At 32.4% G+C, this 21,191-nt stretch overlaps 4 protein-coding genes and 1 non-coding gene across 7 annotated transcripts; 3 read left to right on the forward strand and 2 right to left on the reverse strand.

Moving 5' to 3' along the window:
* The first annotated feature begins 577 nt into the window (after window positions 1-577).
* On the forward strand, window positions 578-3,177 carry LOC108332436 (1-aminocyclopropane-1-carboxylate oxidase homolog 1). 2 transcript variants are annotated; one of them, XM_017567699.2, is made up of 3 exons: window positions 578-1,231; window positions 1,994-2,315; window positions 2,554-3,177. In XM_017567699.2, exons 1-3 carry the CDS (start codon window positions 696-698, stop codon window positions 2,809-2,811), a joined length of 1,116 nt encoding a protein of 371 aa, XP_017423188.1. In that variant the 5' UTR covers window positions 578-695; the 3' UTR covers window positions 2,812-3,177. The 2 variants fall into 2 exon arrangements, with proteins under 2 accessions (XP_017423188.1, XP_017423189.1); XM_017567700.2 differs by having other exon boundaries at window positions 2,580-2,716.
* Window positions 2,982-3,054, forward strand: TRNAK-CUU (transfer RNA lysine (anticodon CUU)). Its single transcript has one exon. It is a non-coding gene; the product is annotated as a tRNA-Lys (tRNA).
* A 447-nt stretch (window positions 3,178-3,624) lies between the features above and the next one.
* Window positions 3,625-6,413, forward strand: LOC108332435 (1-aminocyclopropane-1-carboxylate oxidase homolog 3). 2 transcript variants are annotated; one of them, XM_052870163.1, is made up of 4 exons: window positions 3,625-4,338; window positions 4,495-4,816; window positions 5,735-5,783; window positions 6,047-6,186. In XM_052870163.1, the coding sequence occupies exons 1-3, from the start codon at window positions 3,785-3,787 to the stop codon at window positions 5,777-5,779; spliced, it is 921 nt and encodes a 306-aa protein (XP_052726123.1). In that variant the 5' UTR covers window positions 3,625-3,784; the 3' UTR covers window positions 5,780-5,783; window positions 6,047-6,186. The 2 variants fall into 2 exon arrangements, with proteins under 2 accessions (XP_052726123.1, XP_017423187.1); XM_017567698.2 differs by lacking the exon at window positions 5,735-5,783 and having other exon boundaries at window positions 3,631-4,338; window positions 6,047-6,413.
* A 1,997-nt stretch (window positions 6,414-8,410) lies between these two features.
* On the reverse strand, window positions 8,411-10,501 carry LOC108332374 (1-aminocyclopropane-1-carboxylate oxidase homolog 1). The gene is made up of 3 exons (XM_017567610.2): window positions 9,815-10,501; window positions 9,028-9,349; window positions 8,411-8,833 (listed from the first exon to the last, which is right to left on the reverse strand). The coding sequence occupies exons 1-3, from the start codon at window positions 10,342-10,344 to the stop codon at window positions 8,582-8,584; spliced, it is 1,104 nt and encodes a 367-aa protein (XP_017423099.1). The 5' UTR covers window positions 10,345-10,501; the 3' UTR covers window positions 8,411-8,581.
* Window positions 10,502-14,905: 4,404 nt separating this feature from the next.
* Window positions 14,906-17,444, reverse strand: LOC108332596 (uncharacterized). The gene is made up of 6 exons (XM_017567917.2): window positions 17,379-17,444; window positions 16,925-17,019; window positions 16,526-16,790; window positions 16,037-16,233; window positions 15,573-15,760; window positions 14,906-15,324 (listed from the first exon to the last, which is right to left on the reverse strand). Exons 2-6 carry the CDS (start codon window positions 17,017-17,019, stop codon window positions 15,029-15,031), a joined length of 1,041 nt encoding a protein of 346 aa, XP_017423406.1. The 5' UTR covers window positions 17,379-17,444; the 3' UTR covers window positions 14,906-15,028.
* Window positions 17,445-21,191: the final 3,747 nt, after the last annotated feature.

A 21,191-nucleotide genomic window follows, 5' to 3' on the forward strand; every position in this document is an offset into this window, starting at 1 on the left:
AATTTAATATTAAATTAATCTTCAAAGAATAATTCAACATTAAATTGATTTTTGGACATTAAAATAATAAAATAGACATGAAAAACTTATTGACAAGGTCAGGAATTTTGGGATAAAAAAATATATTTGGTAAAAAAATTTTACATTTGACACTATCATTTCTTATTTTTTATCCATAAAATATTATTTGATATATCTAAATTTTTTACACTCATTTGACATTATCTTTTCTTATTTTTTTATTTTTTTTTCTTAAAAAATATAAAATTTACACTTTTGTGACCAATTTCTTCTTGTACTCTATGTCAAATGAATGTAAAAGTATGTCCTAATACCATTATTCTTTTTATCCTCTTCTTCCTTAAAATAATATAAAAATTTACATTTTTATGACTATTTTACCTTAATATTATGTGTCAAAATGAACGTAAAAATATATCATTATTACTCTTTTTTTTGGGATATTAAATTGTCACATAACTAAAACAATTATTTTTCAATTAAAAGTGATATGATTCAAAGAGATACAAATAAAATAGCTTATCTAGTTCAGTGATATAATAGTCGATGTCTGTAGTTTATTCAGGGAAATTTGAAATGAAAATATTTGTTTACTTTCTTCTGCTCCTCCTTGATCCTTTGAACCCTTCGTACTTACTTTCATCACAACTTTGATACACTGATAGCTTCAAAATATGGTGACAACAAACACAGAAGAGATGGAGGCAGGAACAGTTCCTAGCTATGACAGAAGAAGTGAACTGAATGCATTTGATGGTTCGAAGGTGGGTGTCCAAGGACTGGTAGAAAATGGTGTGACAAAGGTTCCACCTATTTTCTATACCTCAAGATCTAATATCGGTGAAGACTTTACAACATCAAAATTTGCTATTCCGACCATTGATCTCATAGGCATCCATGATGACCCCACTTTGAGAGATGCTGTTGTGAGGAAAGTCAGAAATGCATGTGAGAACTGGGGCTTCTTTCAAGTTACAAATCATGGAATTCCAACTCATGTTTTGGATGAGATGATCAAAGGAATTTCAAGGTTTCATGAACAAGATGCTAACGTCAGGAAAACGTACTACACTCGTGATTTAAGCAAGAAAGTCGTTTATTTTTCCAACTATAGTCTTTTCCAAGACCCATCTACTGATTGGAGGGACACAATCACATTTTTCTGGACACCTAATCCACCCAAAGCTCAAGAGTTGCCTCAAGTTTGCAGGTTTGTGATGATTTTTTTTTAACATTGGTCTTTCTCATCGTGACTTCAACTTATGAATAATTTCTTAAGATAGTCTCATATTGGTGTGGTGATGATATCTACATTACATTGGTGATGGGAATATGATAAATTCACTAGGTTATTCCTTAATCCTCCTGTCCTTGCCTTAAGTGTCTTCCTGCTTTCCAATTTATTGCAGAACTTTTTTGTTGGATTAGACTTTTAAACAAATTTCAAATTGATTTTTGAAAGGTTAATATAGATTTAAAATTTACTTTTTAATATGATATTAAATTATCTATAATCTATTTTAATTAGATTTATTATTTGTTGAATTTTTCGTGTTATATATTCTCATACCAATCATAAATAAAAGATAGTAAATATTTAATTTTTATGTTCAAAATGTAAATTGAATTAAACTTTAAAGTCTACTTCTTAAATAAAAACTCTTGTTTATATTGAAAGTTATGGGTCGACTAGAGATAAAGTCAATTTATAATATATAAGTGGGTGCAAACATCACATAACTTTTTGTAGGGTTGAGTTAGTCTTAAAGTTCACTTCTTAAGATGGTATCAGAGTCAAGTTAGAGTCTATCCTAACGAGATTTGTGAGAACATATTGTTTCACTCCCAATTTAAGTATATAAATGGATACAAACTTCACCGGTTTTGTAAGATTGAGTTAGGTTTAAAAAGAAAACATCTTTAACAGCTTTTACTTTGGTATTTTAAAACAACTAATGTTGTTCAATTGCAGAGATATTGTAGCAGAGTACTCAACAAAGGTAATGGCACTTGCTTCTGATTTGTTTGAGTTGATTTCGGAGGCTCTTGGGCTTGATCATTTGCACCTTAAAGAAATGAAATGTGAAGAAGGGCTTGTTCTTCTGGGTAACTATTACCCAGCGTGCCCTGAGCCAGAGTTATGTATGGGAACTAGTAAGCACACAGATGGTGACTTCATGACAATACTTTTGCAAGATCAAATGGGTGGTCTTCAAATTCTTCATCAAAATCAATGGATTGATGTACCAGCAATACATGGAGCTCTTGTAGTCAACATTGGAGATCTTCTGCAGGTGCGTTGATCATGCATGAACAACATTCTCATTCAACATTTTAAATGCTTTTTTCCTTTAGCTATGGTGTACTTCACAACAAAGAATGTCAGATTGAAATGCAATGCAAAATACTACCATAACAAGCTCATTAATATAATCGTCTAATAACTTTAATTGAATTGGAAAACAAAACAAGCAAATGAAATCAGGAATTTCAATTGGATTCATTAAAAGTTTGTGGTATTTTTGGTTGCAGCTTGTGAGTAATGACAAATTTATCAGTGTTGAACACAGAGTTTTAGCAAACAATCTTGGGCCAAGAACATCAATCGCATCCTTTTTTGGAATTGGTGATCGGTCAGAAGAGGGTGTCTCAAAAGTCTTTGGTCCAATCAAAGAACTGTTATCCGAAAACAATCCACCAGTGTACCGAGAAACTTCTTTAAAAGACTACCTGGCGCATCAATACTCAAAACAACTTGGCGCTTCCTCAATATCATTCTTGAAGTTGTGATTGTGTGAAAACTAAGTTATATTTCATTCTACTACTAGACTTTGCTACAAGGCCATCTGGCTTCAAGAACTGAAAACTAAGTTATATTGCATGCTTTGAGAAAACGTATCTGTTCGGATTACAGAAATAAACTATGTAACTTACCTTTTATAATTTGAGTTCATGTGCAAGCCCGTCTAGCTCAGTTGGTAGAGCGCAAGGCTCTTAACCTTGTGGTCGTGGGTTCGAGCCCCACGGTGGGCGATGATGTTTTTAGTATTTTGTTTTATGATAACTGTTCCTTTTTTAAGCCATAGGGATTATGAAATTAGATAATATTTTTCTTTGTTGGCCTTATTTATCTCAATGCAGCACCTTGATTTTTCACACCCTTCTGTCATGCAAAATTTCAATAAAATCATGTGCTAGCAGCATAAAAGGATTGCAACTGAGGATAAGATACCTCCCAATTGCGACCTTACGTGTAAAACCACTAAAGATTGACAAAGGAGTATCAAACTTTTTTCTGTCTCTTTCTTTAGTACACACACTCAAACCTTATTGGTCACATACTAAAATAGGTTTGAAAATACCTAGATCGACTACAAATGAGATTAATTTATAATATATAAATGGATGTAAATTTTATCTTACAAGCCAATTTTATAAAATTGAGTTAAGTTTAAAGTCATCTTCTTAACACGATATCAGAACCAAGTTCAATAGCTAAGTATTCATAATCAAGATTACAGAAAATTAATTCCTCATAACAATGATTATTCTTATGATATTTGAACTTGGTTCAATAATTTAGTTATTATCCTTTATGGTCGGGATTTTGGCAATCAACAAGGATGCCACTAATTTATTCACCTTTTACGGAAATTTGAAAGAAAACGTTCTTCATCCTCTATTCCATATACATACTCTTCAATCGAGATGTTTTGAACTCTTGCTAGTTACATTCATTACTCATATTTGAGGCATAATCAAAATGGTAGTAGTAACAAGCACGCGTGAGTCGGAGGCAGAAGAAACACTTCCAAGTTATGACAGGAAAAGTGAACTCATGGCATTTGATGATTCAAAGTCTGGTGTTCAAGGACTGGTAGAAAAGGGTGTAGAAAAAGTTCCACGTATGTTCTATTGTGAGCACTCTAATGATCTGAGTTGGGGCTTAATCAGTGCATCGAATTCAAAGATCAGTATCCCCATAATTGACCTCACTGGCATCCATGATGATCCTAATATGAGAGATGGTGTTGTGGGAAAAGTTAGATATGCATGTGAGAAGTGGGGTTTTATTCAGGTCGTAAATCATGGAATTCCAACTCAAGTTTTGGATGAAATGATCAAAGGAACTCGCATGTTTCACCAGCAAGATGCAGAGCTGAGAAAAGAGTACTACACTCGTGATTTCAGCAGAAAAGTTGCTTATCTTTCCAATTATACTCTTTATGAAGACCCTTATGCAGATTGGAGGGATACTATTGCGTTTTCCTTGGCACCTGATCACCCCAAAGCCCAAGAGTTTCCTGCAGTTTGTAGGTTTGTGATAACAGTAATAGTACTTTTAAAATTATTTACACTTTCCAGTACTACAACTTCTTGGCACAGTATCCAAATGGTTATATGATATCATTACACTGAATTTTTTTCAACTAATACTTTTTTGTGTTTGATGAGTTGACACACTTGTTGCAGAGATATTGTGGTTGAATACTCAAAGAAAGTAATGGTTCTTGCTTATGCTTTGTTTGAGTTACTGTCAGAGGCTCTTGGGCTTGATCATTTTCACCTAAAAGAAAAGGGTTGTGCTGAAGGGCTACTTCTTCTATGCAACTATTACCCTCCATGTCCTGAGCCGGCATTGACTATGGGAAACAAAGAGCACTCAGATGGTGACATCATGACAATACTTTTGCAAGATCAGATGGGTGGCCTTCAAGTTCTTCATGACAGTCAATGGATTTGTGTACCTCCCATGCATGGGGCTCTTGTAGTGAACATTGGAGATCTTCTGCAGGTGAGTTTTTTCATGCATATAAAAACATTCTTATTCAGTCACTGCTTATTTTTCTGTCAATCTCAGTCGTCCATGCACATTTTTCTCCTTACCCTTCCTATTTCTTGGTAGCAAAATGACACACTCTTTAGAATAATCTGATTTACTTATGTGTTACTACTTGTTTTGCTAGGTTGTGTTACAATTTATAGACTTATATTTTGGTTTTTCATCTCCCATATAAACTCTATCATTAAGACACAATTATTATCTAATAACCACCTATAAAGATCCTAAACAAATAAGCAAACTGTTTCGGTATAAGGTCGAGTTACCTAAATCCTGCACAATTTCCTCCAAATGTCGTTCCGTCTACGCTCTCCCTGTTTTCTCTGTCCAGTCAAGCTTCGTTTGGTCAAGCTTCGTCCCGTTTCCTGTGTACCGACCGGAGATGTACCTGTTAAATGTGCTCCAATGCCAAAGTCAGGTCAGGGATAGTCTGATCGGTAAGCTAAGTGTTGTAATAAATGCGCAATTAATGAATCCCTTTACCTTTTATTTTTGATTTGTATTTATAGTTTTGGTTGTGGGCTTTGGATTAACAAAGCCTTAATCACGGTCCAACCACAACTCAATCTTCTTTAATCAGTGTTTTATCTTAATCATATTCGGAAATCTATCTACCACAGCCGTCTGGTCTTATTGTTGTATGAGCACCGGTTGTCGATCCCGTCCGGGTCCGGGAGTCCCCAATACACAAACCATTTAAGTCTATCACATTTAAATTTATCTTAATAAAACTTTGCAAACTTAAATGCTTCTTTAGTCTTTCATCCTTCTTCCCTGCATTTCGACTTTTCTATGTCTATCATCCCATACCGAGATTGCTCCTTTCATTGACAATTGGATTCTTCACTTTCTTTATGGCTGAATTTATAGGTACGTGGAAAAATTCAAATTTTATGGTGGTTGACAGGTCGATGATGAGGCAAGCCCAAATATTAAAAAACTAACGTTGCTTAAAGTAATGTTGCTATTATATGTTACATACTGTGATTTAAACAGAACAAAATTTGTGGGAATTTCGCTTGAAAATCTTAGAATTACTGAGGAATACATAATCTCCATTGCATTTATGGAATTTAGTGTTACACTTCTATGTAGACTCAATGTCAAAAAATGTATAAGAGGTGCTACATATCAAATAAGGATTGAACAGCAATGATCAGTTTCACTCTTTTTTCTGTGCAGCTTATGAGTAATGACAAATTCATCAGTGTTCAACATAGAGTTTTGGCAAATCATCAAGGCCCTAGAATTTCAGTTGCATCCTTTTTCAGAACACCTATATCAAAAGTCTTTGGTCCAATAAAGGAATTGGTTTATGAAGACCATCCACCAGTCTACAGAGAAATTTCCTTAAAAGATTACATGGCACATCGTTATGCAAGTGGCAGTGGAACCTCTGCACTATTGCACTTCAAGTTGTGATCTAATGAACAATTGCTTGCAATCTTGATGATTTTGGAAATTTAAGAGATTTTAGAATGTGTATTCTATGATTGGAACCTAAAATAAGTTAGTTATGAATTAATTATTATAGTTAGTTATATAACTATTTGATAATGTTTATAAATAACATAAAATGATTTAAGACTACTAGTTAAGAAATTAACAAAAGTAAATTTTCTATGTGGAAATATATATTCTCTTATGATTTTTTTATGTTCCTATATAATTTCCACAAAAAATTTCTCTTTTAATTCCTTAATCGTTATTTCAAGAACACAACAAGTTAGCAGGACTTTTATGCAACAGCTCATTATAGATGAATTCAATAGCTTTTTTTTTTGTTTTTTCACAAGAGAATTGGGTTCGTCAAACCTAAATGTGGTTTTGGTGTATGGTGTATGGTATGTATGTATTTTAAGTCTTCTGAACCAAAAAGAGTAATAAAGAATGTAAATATTGACATGAACAAACTGGCGAGTCTGAGACTCGACAACCCCAATTTGATAAAACTATAATTAAATGTAATAAGTTTTTTATTTTATTTTTCCACATTATAAATTTATAAATTAATCAAATAACATATTCATAATGTGTGTACAAATAAACGATTTGCCCCACTTATCCAAGTCATTTATGACTAGATGAACTTTCATAGTTTGAGAAGTGTGAAAAAACACGTCATATATATAAAGAAAGAAATGTTTTGTCATGTATATAATAAAATTTCATAAATTTTGTAAAATTACATCTATAATGTGATGAGAGATCAAATAGAAATATTAGAACACAATATAATATCAGTGAAACTGATTCAATTAATGATATGATAACAATTTTGTAAATATTGATAAATATATTATATTAGTTGTGGTTGAAATCAATATAATTTATGTAAATATTATATCGATTAAAAAAAGTAACTCATCTAATATATTAATTAAAAATAAATAAAAAAATTGTTGACTTATTAAATCGATTAGGATAAGAATAGATCTAACTATGGACATATATATTAGATCTAATATAGTACATTTTCAAAGACAATGTGAAAAACTATTTTTTTTCTCTCTTCTTCTCTTTCGCATCAGCATCATTACTATGCACTTCGAGTTTCTTTATTTTTGTTTCATTGGTGAAGTGATGGAAATCATCCAAAGAACTTGGTGGAGAGCCTTCTAGGGAATTACAACTTGAACTCGGGTTAAGAGATTGGAAGAAAAAGAAGGACATCAAGGATTTCTCCTCTTATGGAATATGGTGTTTCCAAAATTACTCTTTCCTCCTCTTAAGTTTTGTAAAAATGTACATATATCTTTTGTTTTAGACCTTGTATTTTGACCAAGTTATCTTGCCTTTTTTTAGACCTGTCTCCACGTCAACATCTTTTGAAATTCAACTCCATCTAGCTTAATAAACCTTGTTGGCAATGCTTTTTAGTATGTCTATTGGGTCAGGAAGGCACAACAACATAAATTTCTTTTATGATAGTTGTATGTTGTGATAACAACTTATGCATCTCTAGTGACATACTTTAAGTGAGAACTAAAATTGTGGAATATTAATGTTTCGAGTGTTAGGTTGAGAATTACAATTAATACTTCTTCACGCTTTTCTGTCAATCCTTTAATGTCTTATAAGTCTTCCTTACAAAGTTAATCTCAATCATTTGTCTTTAATCCTTTAGCCGAGCAGGTGGTACTTGTCAAAGGGACTCCAACATTCAAGTCAATGTCTAATCGGTTAATATAGTAAAATCTCAAATTTATAATAAATATAATCACCTATCTTTTTACCTTAATTCTGTATTTATAAATTTTGAAATAAACTTTTAATTAGGATGACGGTAGATGATCGACTTACTGATGTGTCACTCAGTCTATAGTAACTTAGGATTGAAACTGATAAATCAAAGTTTAGTTGAAAAAATTGGTCGTTCGATCAACATTCCTCCGGAAACGTTGACCTCCCGATCAATGATAAATCGGTCCGTCATCCCATACAATTAGTTTTTCTACCTAATATATCAAAACATAATTTTCGTGTAAACTAGGTTTCCTAAGAACAGTTAAAATTTCGCAGAAGAAAGAGATGAAGAACTGTGGGTTGCAACGTAGAACTTGAATCGTTATATCTTCAAACAGCAAGTGCTAAAATATCAAGGCAAGTGACACTACAGTATTCCAGTCCGGGAATACGATAATAATCACATTGAGTTTGATAAATGTTTCAATTTCAAATGCATTTATTGTGGAAATTCAACCACATCAATCCAACTCAAATCCTGAAGTGATGAAGAGCAGAGATCCCATCAAGGCCTTTATCCATGTAGTAGTGCACATATTCCTTAACTGTGAATTCTCTGTATTTGGGAGGATTGTCTTCTGATAATAACTCTTTTATAGGTCCATAGAGTTTCTCTGATGATCTAACACCTTTGCTGAAAAAGCATGCGACAGATATTCTTGGACCTATGAGATTTGCCAGAACTCTGTGTTCTACACTCTTGAATCTGTCATTTGTCATAACCTGCAGTTCAAGAAAAAAAAAATAATGTCACTCATCTAAATTCAATGCACATATCACTTGTAAAGTTGTCAAGTGTATCAGGCTTTTGCTTTTTACTCAGTAAAAATATTGTTACAAAAATAGGAAAAGTTTGTGTAATTTCACAAAACTTGAGGAGTAATTAGTGTAATTTACTCTAAGAATATAGCACTTGCCTGGAGAACATCACCAATGTTAACTACAAGAGCCCCAGGTTCTGGGGCTACATCAATCCATGTGTTCTGGTAAAGAACCTGAAGACCACCAATATGATCCTGCAGAAGCACTGTGAGGAAACAATTATCAGAATGCTTGGTGGTTCCCAAAGTTAATTCTGGTTCAGGGCAAGCAGGGTAGTAATGGCCAAGTGAAAGAAGCCCCTCAGCACAACCCATGTCTTTTAAATGATTTGGATCCAGCCCTAGAGCTTCTGATAGTAATTCAAATACTGCAATTCCAAGTTTCATCACATGTGTTCCATATTCCAAAAGTATATCCCTACAACAAGATGCAAACAGATAGCAATTAATCTAGTGACTTATGGTTGAAATAGAAAGTTTAACTTTGCATTTTCTTCCTCTTTGTACCTTGGATTGGTCTGTATATTTGTTTGCCTAACTCTACATTTTATATAACAATTTGTATGCTACTAGAAGGTTGAATCTTATACAGGAAGATTGCACACAATATGAGCTCAACTTGCATCCAATAAATTATCTTAAGAACTTCTTTTAAAGTAATGATCACAAAAAGTACAATCATCTTGTCATATGGTAATGTTAGGTTTATTAAGGAGGAAGTTTAGAAAGTTAATGAAGTAAACATAAACACCAATTACATCTGAATTCAGTTATATAAGAGATTCATGTGGATCTAAAATTTGAAGACAATGAATTAATGGGTTTTTCACACAGAAACTTCGACACCCAGTTGGATTTTCAACAAGTACATACAAAAACTTACCTGCATACTTCTGGCAAGTCCTCAGGTTTGGGAGGATTAGGAGCCAGACAACACACAAAAGTGTCCCTCCAATTGAGTGCTGGTGAAGTGTTGATATCAAAATTGCTGTTATACACAAAAGGTCTCATCTGGTCCCGGGTATATAGATCTTTCTTCACCTCAGTATCTTGTTCATAAAACCTGAGCACGCCATCTTTGAGGTCCTCTAGAACAGTGACAGGGATGCCATGGTTGACCACTTGAAAGAAACCCCATTTCTCAGATGCTTCCCTTATTCTGTCAATAACTCCTTGGCGTAAACTTGGATCCTTGTCAACTTCTGCAAGGTCTAGAACAGGGATACTTTCAGCTGTGCTGCCTGAATTTGAAACTTTCACATGTTCATCAGGTGGATGATGAAATACTCTTGGGATTTTTGTGATCCCATGATCAACAAGGCCTTTGACACCGGCTTTTGTGTCATCAAATGCTTTGAGTTCACGCTCCCTCTCAGTGTTTACTTCCTCAGAGTCTGAAACTTCAAACCCCATGTTCTTTCTCCTTGTTGTGGTGGCAATAATGATGAAGAATTTTGGTAATATTTTGTGACGTGAGAAAGTCTTGGATTAGGTAGGATGGAAGTTACTCTGGGTCAGGGACCTCTTCGTCTACATTCTAATGTAGACTAGTCAAGTATTGTTTATTTTGTTTCCGACCACAAATTTACACTATTACTTTTTTATACCACCGTTTAACAATCATAAATATTATTATTTTATTTTTTATTTGAGTTTATATTACTTTTTTAGGTTTAATTATTTTCGACATCCCTATTTGTGTAGGATTGTCTCAAATAGGTCCTCTTATTTTGAAAAAGCTGGTTTAGGTTCCTTTTTATGTAAAATTGAAGTAATAACGTCCTTGCCGTTAACTATCGTAGACGGCGTTAAATTTTTTGTCTTGTGGCATAGTGAGCTGGCATTTAATAACATGTGGCACAGTAAATCTGAGATACGTGGAAACCTTCTCCTCTTCCTCGCCAACTCCAACCTCATCTTCTCTCCTCTCTGGATAACCAGAGATCAACCTTCTCACCAACACCCTTTTGTGTGATTCAATCTCATCTTCCTCACCGTCGCAGAACCATTCCAAGAGCAGATCCTCCTTCTTTGCCAACAACTTGACCTCCTGAACGACATGATCGTCGTCTGCCGCCGCAAAACGCACATATCGAAGATCCTCCGAGAACCGAGTCACCGTCTTCCGCCGCAACTCGCGCGCGTCCACCTCCTCGAGTCCCATCGCCTTCCGAGACGCCGTGAATAGACAATTCCTCGCCGCCGTGTGAGAGTCGGGAAACGACAGATCTAAGATGGGAGGACGACGGCAGAGAAGATGACGAGTCCTCTACCTCATGTGACGGCTTCACAGAGCACGCCTTTGACATGGAGGTTCTAGAGGTGGCACCGCTGCTGCTCTTCCAGGCCGACGAAGGTCGCACCACTAACCGGAACGACGAGACCTACGGCAGTAATAGACTCCGATTTGGGATCCCGCCATGGAAGCACTGCTGGCGGCGAACCTTGGAATGGTTCTGCGATGGTGGTTGAATCACTCAAAAGCTTCCCCATTGTGATAAATGAATGTTTGTGCATACAAATTTCGTCTCTTTCACTTCACCTCTGATTCCTTGAGTTTTTGGCATTAAAATAAATATCTAGTTGATCCAATCGCACATAAATATTGAAACTTTTTAGTTTGAGTCAAATGTGTTTTTGTCTCTGATCATTCATCAATTTTAGGTAAATTGGATTTTGAAAATAATAATTATACTTTGTCGAGTGCTGCAGCGCTGGGAGAGAAGGGCGAAGTAAAGGTTGGGGGTTGTGGAAGAGTGTTGGGAGAGAAGTGCGAAGTAGAGGTTGGGGGTTGTGGAGGATGGATTGGGAGATGAATTGGATGTTTTCCACCATGGTTGCAATTTGATTTAAAAATTTAACTTTTTTAAATATAAAAACTCACCATCAAGCCAGGTCAACAACAGTAATGTGCCATGTCAGTACTATTTGGTAGTCTCAGCAACCCACGCATCAATTTCTTTAACGCCGTCCAACCAACTTAACGGAAAGGTCTCAATTGATTTCAATTTTCAAAATTAAGGACCATTTTGATACACTTTAGAAAACGAGGACCTATCTGAGACAATTCTACACAAATAGGGATGTCGAAAAGGATTAAACCTACTTTTTATTGGTTAAATATAATATTTTATTATTAAAAGATGATGTAAGATGGATATAAAAAAAGGTGGTTATCAAATAATAATTTTTTATTTCAAAATTTGTTATTATAATTTGGTTGATCATAATATGATACCCGCTGAATAAAATGCATATACTTCATAATTCAAAACAATAATATTTTAATCATATTTGTTTAAGTTTTTACTTAAAATTTTAATATAAATTATTATATTATTATAGTGGGTTATAAGGTGTGTGTTTTTTCAAGGATGTCAATGTATTATTTAGTCACACTCTTTTTTTTTCTTCATTATATTGTTTGTGTTATTTTATAAATGTTTTTTTAATACTTATTTTGGTCTTTATTTTCATAAGTTTTGTTCAAAGTGGTTTCAAGTTTTGTAAATTTTATTCATTTTGATTCTTTTTAGTGACGACGTGTAAATTGTTAACGACTCAGTGTTCAGGTCAGTTATTATTGAATAAGATATAAGTTTATGATATACGTGGGAATGGTGGTAATTGAAAATAGTTTCTTTGAAAGATGAAATTAATTTGAGTTTGAGGATTAGGATTTATATATGAAGTGGGAAGAGAGCTTAAGTTTTTGGATGGTTGGTGGAATTGGTTCCCTGATTAAGCAAAGTCGTTCTATTAAGAGAAGTCGTGGTGGATGGTTCTTGAGATATGCCTTCTTCGCGATGTTGTTCGTCTTGTTCGAATACATGGGTCTAACAAAATTATCATTCGTCACATGGGGTGGTTCAAGGTCAATTGGGATAGTCCTCATTTGCAACTATAGTGACATGGCAGTAATCAAAATGTCAAGAACTTCAAAAAATGTTGGCAGAAAATTTTGGGAATGTCGTCACTACAAGGTTTGATTAATAGTAACATTTTTTGTTACTTTGTTAGGATTTATGTATCAATAATTAACATTGACTTTGAAAGATTTTTTTGTGAATGACAGATTTCTTATAACTATTTCAAGTGGAGCTCTGAAGAAAATATTGATGAAAATAGATGGTATAATTTCTAGGCAAAGGAATAAGACTTTTGATTTGGAGAATTCAATGAAAGTTTTGAATAAAAGGATGCAATTCTTAGTAAGAGTTATGTGTGTTGTTAGTGTAGTGAACATTTTGATAATGATTTTATTTTTGTTGATGTAATATTAATGTTTAGGTTGAGGTGTTTTGGTTGATGTGTGTAGGTTGATGTAATCCATCATGTATCACTATTTGTTGTAATGTCTACAAATTCACCATGAATGAAATTTGAATTGTTTATCAATTATTAAATTTAGTCTCTATTTTACTCAAATATTTGTCAATGTGGTCATATTCTGTCTGTGAATATGATACATACGAATGACATGTAACATAATATATTAAACAAGATTACAAATAGATTGATCAATAGCTTTGTTTCATTAATCACTTAATACGGTAATGTGAACATAGTCAAGTTGATAGAGATTGCTTTAAGGAGGCTTATTCCACATAAGATTATCTCAATGATGAGTTGATGAAGCTTCTTCAAAGAGATGGATTCCATATGATCAATGAAAGTAGCATAAGCAAATAAAGATGAAGAGATGAAGATGTTAGTGTTGAGTGGTCTTGGTAGATGTCTTTCTAGGAGGTGAGGTCAACCATGAAAGATAATGTATGAAAAGGTTTAAAAGAAGACAATTCATGAGGTGAGAACTTAGGAAGAGAAGACTTACAATTTTAGTAAATTAACTTTACATTCAACTAAGTTCTCCAAATTACAAGAGGATTGTCTCTTTTTTCATAGGTGAAGGAGAAAGATAAAGTTAAGTGTACACGTGTCTTGAGGACATGACATACCGTTAGTCATGTTAGAGAAAAAAAAGACTAACCGTGTTAGTGATAGAAAATTAAATTTGAAATTTTTTAAAAAGAGATGGATGAAAATGGATTAAATTTAAAAAAAAAGTAAAAACAAAATCAAATAATAATTTAGGGATAAAAAATATATTTAATCTTGTAACTAATTATTTAAGTTTTTATTTTATTAGATAAAATTTAAGGTTAATTATAACAAAAATATAATATTCAAATTGAGTTTTTCTTTACTTTTTACCGTTAGTGCTTTAGTTTTAAACCAAAACAGTAACGGTTGGTTATGACAGTTACTATGTTACCGTGATGTCCTGTTATAAAATTGTAATACTATGGTCCACATACGTTTACAAAGACCGACCTCTCAGAATTCTTTCTGCCCACCTTATATTCTGTCCACCCTATATTTACAGCAAACAACACTTGGAAATTCTTTAATGTAAGACACTATGCACATATCAGAAAAAATAAACGTTCAAAGAAAAAAAGAATTAAATGCACTTTTAGTCCCTGTAAATATATAAACCACCAATTTCATTTTGCTTAACAAATTAATTACACGTTTAGATTATTATTAATATATTACGAATTACTAACCGAAAATATTAATATATATTGGTAATGTTAACAAGCTTATTATTCACGTAAAATGATAATAATAATAATAATAATAATAATATAATAATAATAATATTTTACAATAAATTTAATACTTATTATCACCAAAAGCAAATTAAAATTTTGTTTATAAATATTCGTTAATGTTGGACCCAGAGTTTAATTTTAGAAAATAGAAGGATTATGTTCTAATAAAATTTTATGAAACCAAAATTTTACATTTACAAATGAGAATTGAAAGGGAATTTAAACTTAAATAAATAAATAAACAAAATCTACGAAATGATATACAAGGTTGGCCAATAAAAATTAAGTTTTATATAAATTAGTTAAGATATACGGGAATATGAAGGGAAATGTTGAAACAATAAATGGGCCCATTAAAGAAGACATTATATAAGGTAAATTTCATCATTTTCCCAACTATGAATACAAAACTGAGCAATGAACATCTAAATTTGTTAAATAAACAAATAGAAAAATCAGAAGTTTGAAATAAACACAAGCTACTTGGATTTCTTGGAATTCTTTAAACGTTCAGAGGTTAGAAATGCAGCATCATCCCTGATGAAATTCCACCAAAGGTAGGTCAGAGGAACAGTAATGGCATTCCTAAGAGCTTGTGCATCCACATGTCCTTCATATGGAGGGAAATCATATATCTGTAGGGACACTGCAAGGCCACTGATAAGAACAGCAAACCGAAGCTTCCATCGAGCTGGATGGTGACTAACAGCACCCCAAATTGCCCATGTTGCAAGTTGTGCTACACTCATTGCTAGACAAACTTTGAAGTTCCATTCTGCAGAGTTTTAAACATTTTCATAAAAAGTCATAAGAAAGTGGAAAAATATAAATGGTATAAGGAAAAATAAAAGAATAGTGAAGGAAAACACAAATTAAAATTTATTTCTATAAAAACCACACATTTGGATGGAATAGATAGCTAAGAACATATTTCTGAGGGGAAAATAAAGTAAAATAATGGTTTCATGTGATTCTTGTCCTCAGGAATAATCAGCAATGTAAAGATTACTGGAGGATACTTACCATGGTCTAGTTTAAAGAAGTTGAGGTACATTATATGAGTTGCCACAAAAGATATCAATGGAGCAGGAATCATAACTCTAGTAGCTTCGTCTTTTACATTGAAGCTTCTTAAAATGGCCAAAATCAAGGAATATCCAATGAGGGCAACTGCAGAAAAGTTGTATAGCCTCTCTATTGTCTCACAATATCTGCAGTTCATTGTGAGAAAGAAACGTGTCACTAAATTAAACAGATATTAAGATAGGTTGTTTCTTTTTCTTTCAACTAGTTTGGTGGGATTTTAGGAAATATAGTAATTTTTTGAAAGGAAGGAAATATATATAACCTTTAAAGGACAATAAAAGCATCAGCATGTATAAGTTAGACTACCATTTGCATTTGCTATAACTAAATCCAACTATGTTAGAATACCATTTGCCTTGGTAAAATTAAAATATCAAAACTATCTGCTTTAAGTGACTTACCTACTATGAAAAATTGCACTCCAAAACCAGGAATTCAAGGACAATAGCCCATAAATATGCCACAAACCAGCATATTCATAGTAGGGCCTCTTGCGTGCCTTTAGAGGAAGTTTATTGTATATAAGAGTGAAAAAGGACATCCAACCATGTAAATGCATTACAAGATTGAGGGAAGAAAAAACCATGGAAGCAGGATCCTGAAAAAGGGATGACATGTTAGATCTTTAAACAAAAACTTTATGACTTTGGACATCAAATCAAACGACAAAATTTGTATGCAGTTTCATAGGTATTGTCTGTATTATTGTCTAATCATAATTATACTTTTTTTCTGATTATTCAGTAGTAAATTTGCATCAAACAATCATTAAAAAAAACCAAAAGTAAAAATTCAAGTTTGATTAGATAACAGAACAGATAACAACCGTGGATAATTTATGTTTAAATTGAAATGAAGCATAGAATGAATGAGTTATCAAGAAACATAACCTGTATTCCATATATACGCTTGAAGGGCCATCTACCATGGTATTTTTCTGGCTCTTTATTTAGTAACTCCCTTTCTTTCTCTCTATCAAGCATGCAATTGTAGTGACAGTTACTTTTGCAATGGGCCTTTTTCCATCGTGCATAAAGTGGCTCTAACATGCCCCATGGAGGACCAATAACAGGCACTTCATCTGCAGAAATTTTACAGTTTGGAAAACATCTTTTCGCAATGCATCCACTTTCATCACATTGTTTTACACAATTCCTAACGTCCAAAGAAAAACAAGAACATAAAAACCCCAAAATTTGTTTTTGTGTAATATGTATTCGAAATTGAAATAACAATTTACATGTTTTCACAAAAGAAGATTTGAAGAAAAATTAGAGTTATGTGTGTACCTGTATCGTGGATCAGCATCACCAGCACTTGCGTTTGATATGGCAATAAATGGTGAAAACACCAAAACGAAAACAATAACGTAACAATGCAACATCTGAACAAAAGATTAAAAACCTTCATTATAATTCAAATAGATCACAAATTCAATACATAACGATTCTGAATCGTAAACAAAAGAACAAACTATTATGTTCTATCTAACAGGCCATAATTCACAAATAGAGTATAAGAGTATTCGTGTAGTTGTTTGATATCCAATTTAGCTCTATTTTCCAGCATAATTTTTCCATTTCTAGGTAAAAATAGAATTTTTATTTTCCTTCAAAATTATACTTTGAAAGAAGTATTAGATGGAAGAATCCAAAGAACCCAAAAGAAAAAATAAAAAACGAGGTTGCAGAAAAGAAATGGAACCAAATGCAGCAATAGAGAGAGAAGGGGGAGAGACACTACCTCCGTCCGTGGTAGTGACAAATTTGCAGAAACGAAAGTTTAGTTCAAAATTTGGAAGTGTTAAAAGGATTCCAGAAATGACGGAAACAAGAAGAAAAGAGTCAGGTAATAATTTATTACACTCTCTATTTCAACAAGACCAAGTCACATCAAAGGATCTAAGCCATTTTGTGATTTTTAAAATCAAACCAATGATTAACTCCCTAAATGTATATCTCAATATATATTTATTTTTTTGACAAATACTTTCTTCTTAAAAGATACATGATTTATTGGTAAAAATTAAGCTTTTGTTTTATTTGAATTACAAAAAATTAAAGGTAAAATTATTTTTAAATGATTTAACTATCAAGTAATAGTAAGGTGCAATGTTCGATATTAACATAGTGACTTAATCATTTCTAAACCAACCTTGATTGTTTATATATTTTTTAAATAAATAAATATTTATGTTAGTATCATATTAATATAAGTTAACCATAACAACGTAATAGAGTAGGAACACATTTCATTCTCTCATCCTTATTATCCTCATTTTCGAAAGAAAAAATCATATTCATAATTTTTTTTAGATTATATACTTAATAACGAGAACAAAAATCTCGGTGTGTGAAACAAAAAAATAAAAGTTCACTTGATTTTGATTATGATTTCCAATATGAATATAAACAGTGGGCATGATCTATCGATCCTTTAGTCTTTTAAAATTTGAAGTCAGAAATGTCAAAAAAGTTACTACAGGAATAATTAGCTTGTGGTAACCAAGTGATATATATATATATATATATATATATATATATATATATATATATATATATATATATATATATATATATATATTAAAAACATTTTAGTTACCTAAAAAATTATTTATTATCATTTTAGCAATTTAAATGAAAAATGAGAATAAAGATAGGAATGAGTATTGAAACAGGCATGGAGATGAGGACATGACGAATATGTGTATACACATTCCTATTTTCATACCCAATTAAAAAAATTGAATTCATACTTCTATTATCAAACTTTGATCTATTTTCATCCATCTCCTTTTAGAAAATTCCAGATTTAGTCCTCCATAGCCAATACCGTTTGTTTCTTTCTGACATAGCTAACAGTGTGTAATGTCCTCAAGACACGTGTATAGTTAACATTTCAAATCAAATTAAAATCAGGGTTAGCGTTCAAACAAATGGGAGACTTGTGGGATTTGTCTTAGAATCAACGAAGACGAGAAGAGCTATAATTAATGGAGTTCGTGTTCAAAGACAGAAATTTGATAAACAAATCGCGATTTAACATTCAAAGATTAACCAAGAGGAAGAGAACTAATTTGTGGAGTTTGTCTTAGGGAAGATATGTAAATTAATTCTTTCATCTTTATGGGAATAAAGGGTGAGATTGGGGATCATGTAGAGTTTTTCATTATTGTAAATTATGTGATTAATAATGAAGCACTATCCCATGGCTCAAGCCTTAGTTGATAGCTTAAGGAAACCTTCCTTGGTGGGTTTTATTCTGTAGCTAAAGCCCTCAGGTGGCGCTCTAGTTATGGCAAGTCAGATTCTTCCAAAATGAATGCAAATCTTCTTATTTTCATCAAAAATGCAGATTTAACTCCTTGAATTTGTGTGTTTCTGCAAAACAAGTAAAATTAAGGTAGTTATCATAGTTTTTATATATAATCAAAACAAAATAAGTGCTAATTAAGTATTGAAATTCACTAATATAAAGCACTTATCACAAAGTGAGGCAATGGAAGATAATAGTTTGAAGTTCGTACCTTCTCACCTGTGCGATGCAATGGAGAGGGGAAAGATGTTTTGGTCGTTGCTCCAACTCATTGTTGAGTATAGTGCCTGGTGTGAGATTCACCGAATTATTTACTCGTAAGTCCTTGAGGGGCAAGGGAAACAAATCTTACTGTGATGGTAGGATGACTCGAACTGGTCGGTTCTGATGTACAAGTGGTATGGTAGGATACGGAGGATAGATAACTGATTTTTGGTAATGACGTGTACCTTCTTTGACTAATTTTGTGTGTTTAATATTGTGATGAATGTATGACATTTGTGAGTTATTTTACTTTAGATTATGTTTGATTCTCTGTTAGCTCACCCTTGTGTGTGTTTGTTTGTGTGTATTTGATGATCGTATAACTTGTGTCATTATACGGGAACAAATAATAATGCAAATAATTTAGATACAGTGTAGCGTAGTGAGTTAATTGAGAGTTGAGGAATTTTACGATTTTGTTTATAATAAACTTTTTTATTTTTAGTTTTATTTTATAATAAATTTGAATTATGGTTTATTTTTTGTTAATTAAAAAGACTAACTGAATTTGGATTTTCTACAATGGTATTGTGTTTTTAAAATTTTAAATTTTTATGCTTCGACCCTAAAATGGGGAGTTACACTATGGGGAAGATTGTTGTTATTGAAGGCAATCACTTTAAAGAACAAAGGAAGATTATTTTTTAGATATAGAAATTGGGCACTGAGTGAAAAAATGCATTACTTATATTGATGAAGTTTTTATTGTTAGTTAGTAATTCTTATTTACAAATTCACATTGTAAATACTTTGAATGAGTTGATGAGTGAGAATCTAAAATTGAAGCTACTATCTTAGCCAAAACTGAAAAGATTAAGTTTATTTTGAAAAAGAAAAAGTTATACTAGACCTAAAAAAGAAGAACGAGAAGTTGAAGAGAAAATTATAAACAACAGAGAAAAGTTGAAAAAATTATGCTATTTTTGTTTATTGTATCGTGGACATTAACAATTTTTACTTTTTTGTTATGTTTTGTTAAATATTAATTGTAATTAGTATTTTAATATTGAATAGTGCAAAGTAATATGATAATTTTGGCTTGTACAAGTGATGTTTTGGCTTGTACTAGTGATGTTGGTAAACCGTTTGTACTTTAGTTTATGGTTATTCCTTAAACAGTAATATTGTTAAACGTTAGTCTTGTTATGTTATATGAATTTAAGCATGTTATAGAATAATGCATATGAGAACTCCACATCAATTATGCATGTTATGTTATTTCAAATTTACATATCCGAGCATTCCACTTAATTGAGATTGGACTAAGAGTTTGATAAGAGGTTGGTAAGGCAACTTGACAAGTCAGGAGGTCGAGAAGTCATGTTTAGAGATTGAGAAGACATGTTGCGAGATTGACAAGACATGTTGAGAAGTCGACAAGACAAGTTGAGAGGTCAACAAAACATATGGAGAGGTTGGAAAGAGTTATGGAGAGGTCACATGTTCAGAGGTCTAGAAGACATGTTTTGAGGTCGGTGGGCATTTTGAGAGGTCGGTATGATGTCTATGTGTAATTTCAATATTATTTTAGATCATAGAAGTGGTCCATAACAACATTCAATTAACTAAAATATACTAAATTGAATTAACGGTCTTTTTAAAATTATAGTTAATAGAGCCAAAAGGGTATTCAACTACTGTATATATATTTTTATATTTGGTTTAATCATTCTGATAGTGTCTTATGTTGGATTTTTTCAAATAGGTCGCTTTTTTTTTGTCTTAATTGGGTCCTTAAATGTGAAAAACCAGTAATTGGATCTTTACCGTTAAATTAGGATAACGAAGTTAAATTTAAGCTAACATGTGTCATTGTGACCTGATTTTCATTAAATTACGTGACAGATTGGAGGACATGGTACCTCAATATCCATATACTAAGCATTTTTAAATTTGTTAAAATTTGAAATTGGGAATATTTGTCACGAAATTAGGATTCTAGCATTCGAAATTGTTAATTGATTCAGTGAGAGGGAT

This window comes from Vigna angularis, chromosome 11 (assembly GCF_016808095.1).
Source record: "Vigna angularis cultivar LongXiaoDou No.4 chromosome 11, ASM1680809v1, whole genome shotgun sequence".
NCBI classification, from domain to species: domain Eukaryota; kingdom Viridiplantae; phylum Streptophyta; class Magnoliopsida; order Fabales; family Fabaceae; genus Vigna; species Vigna angularis.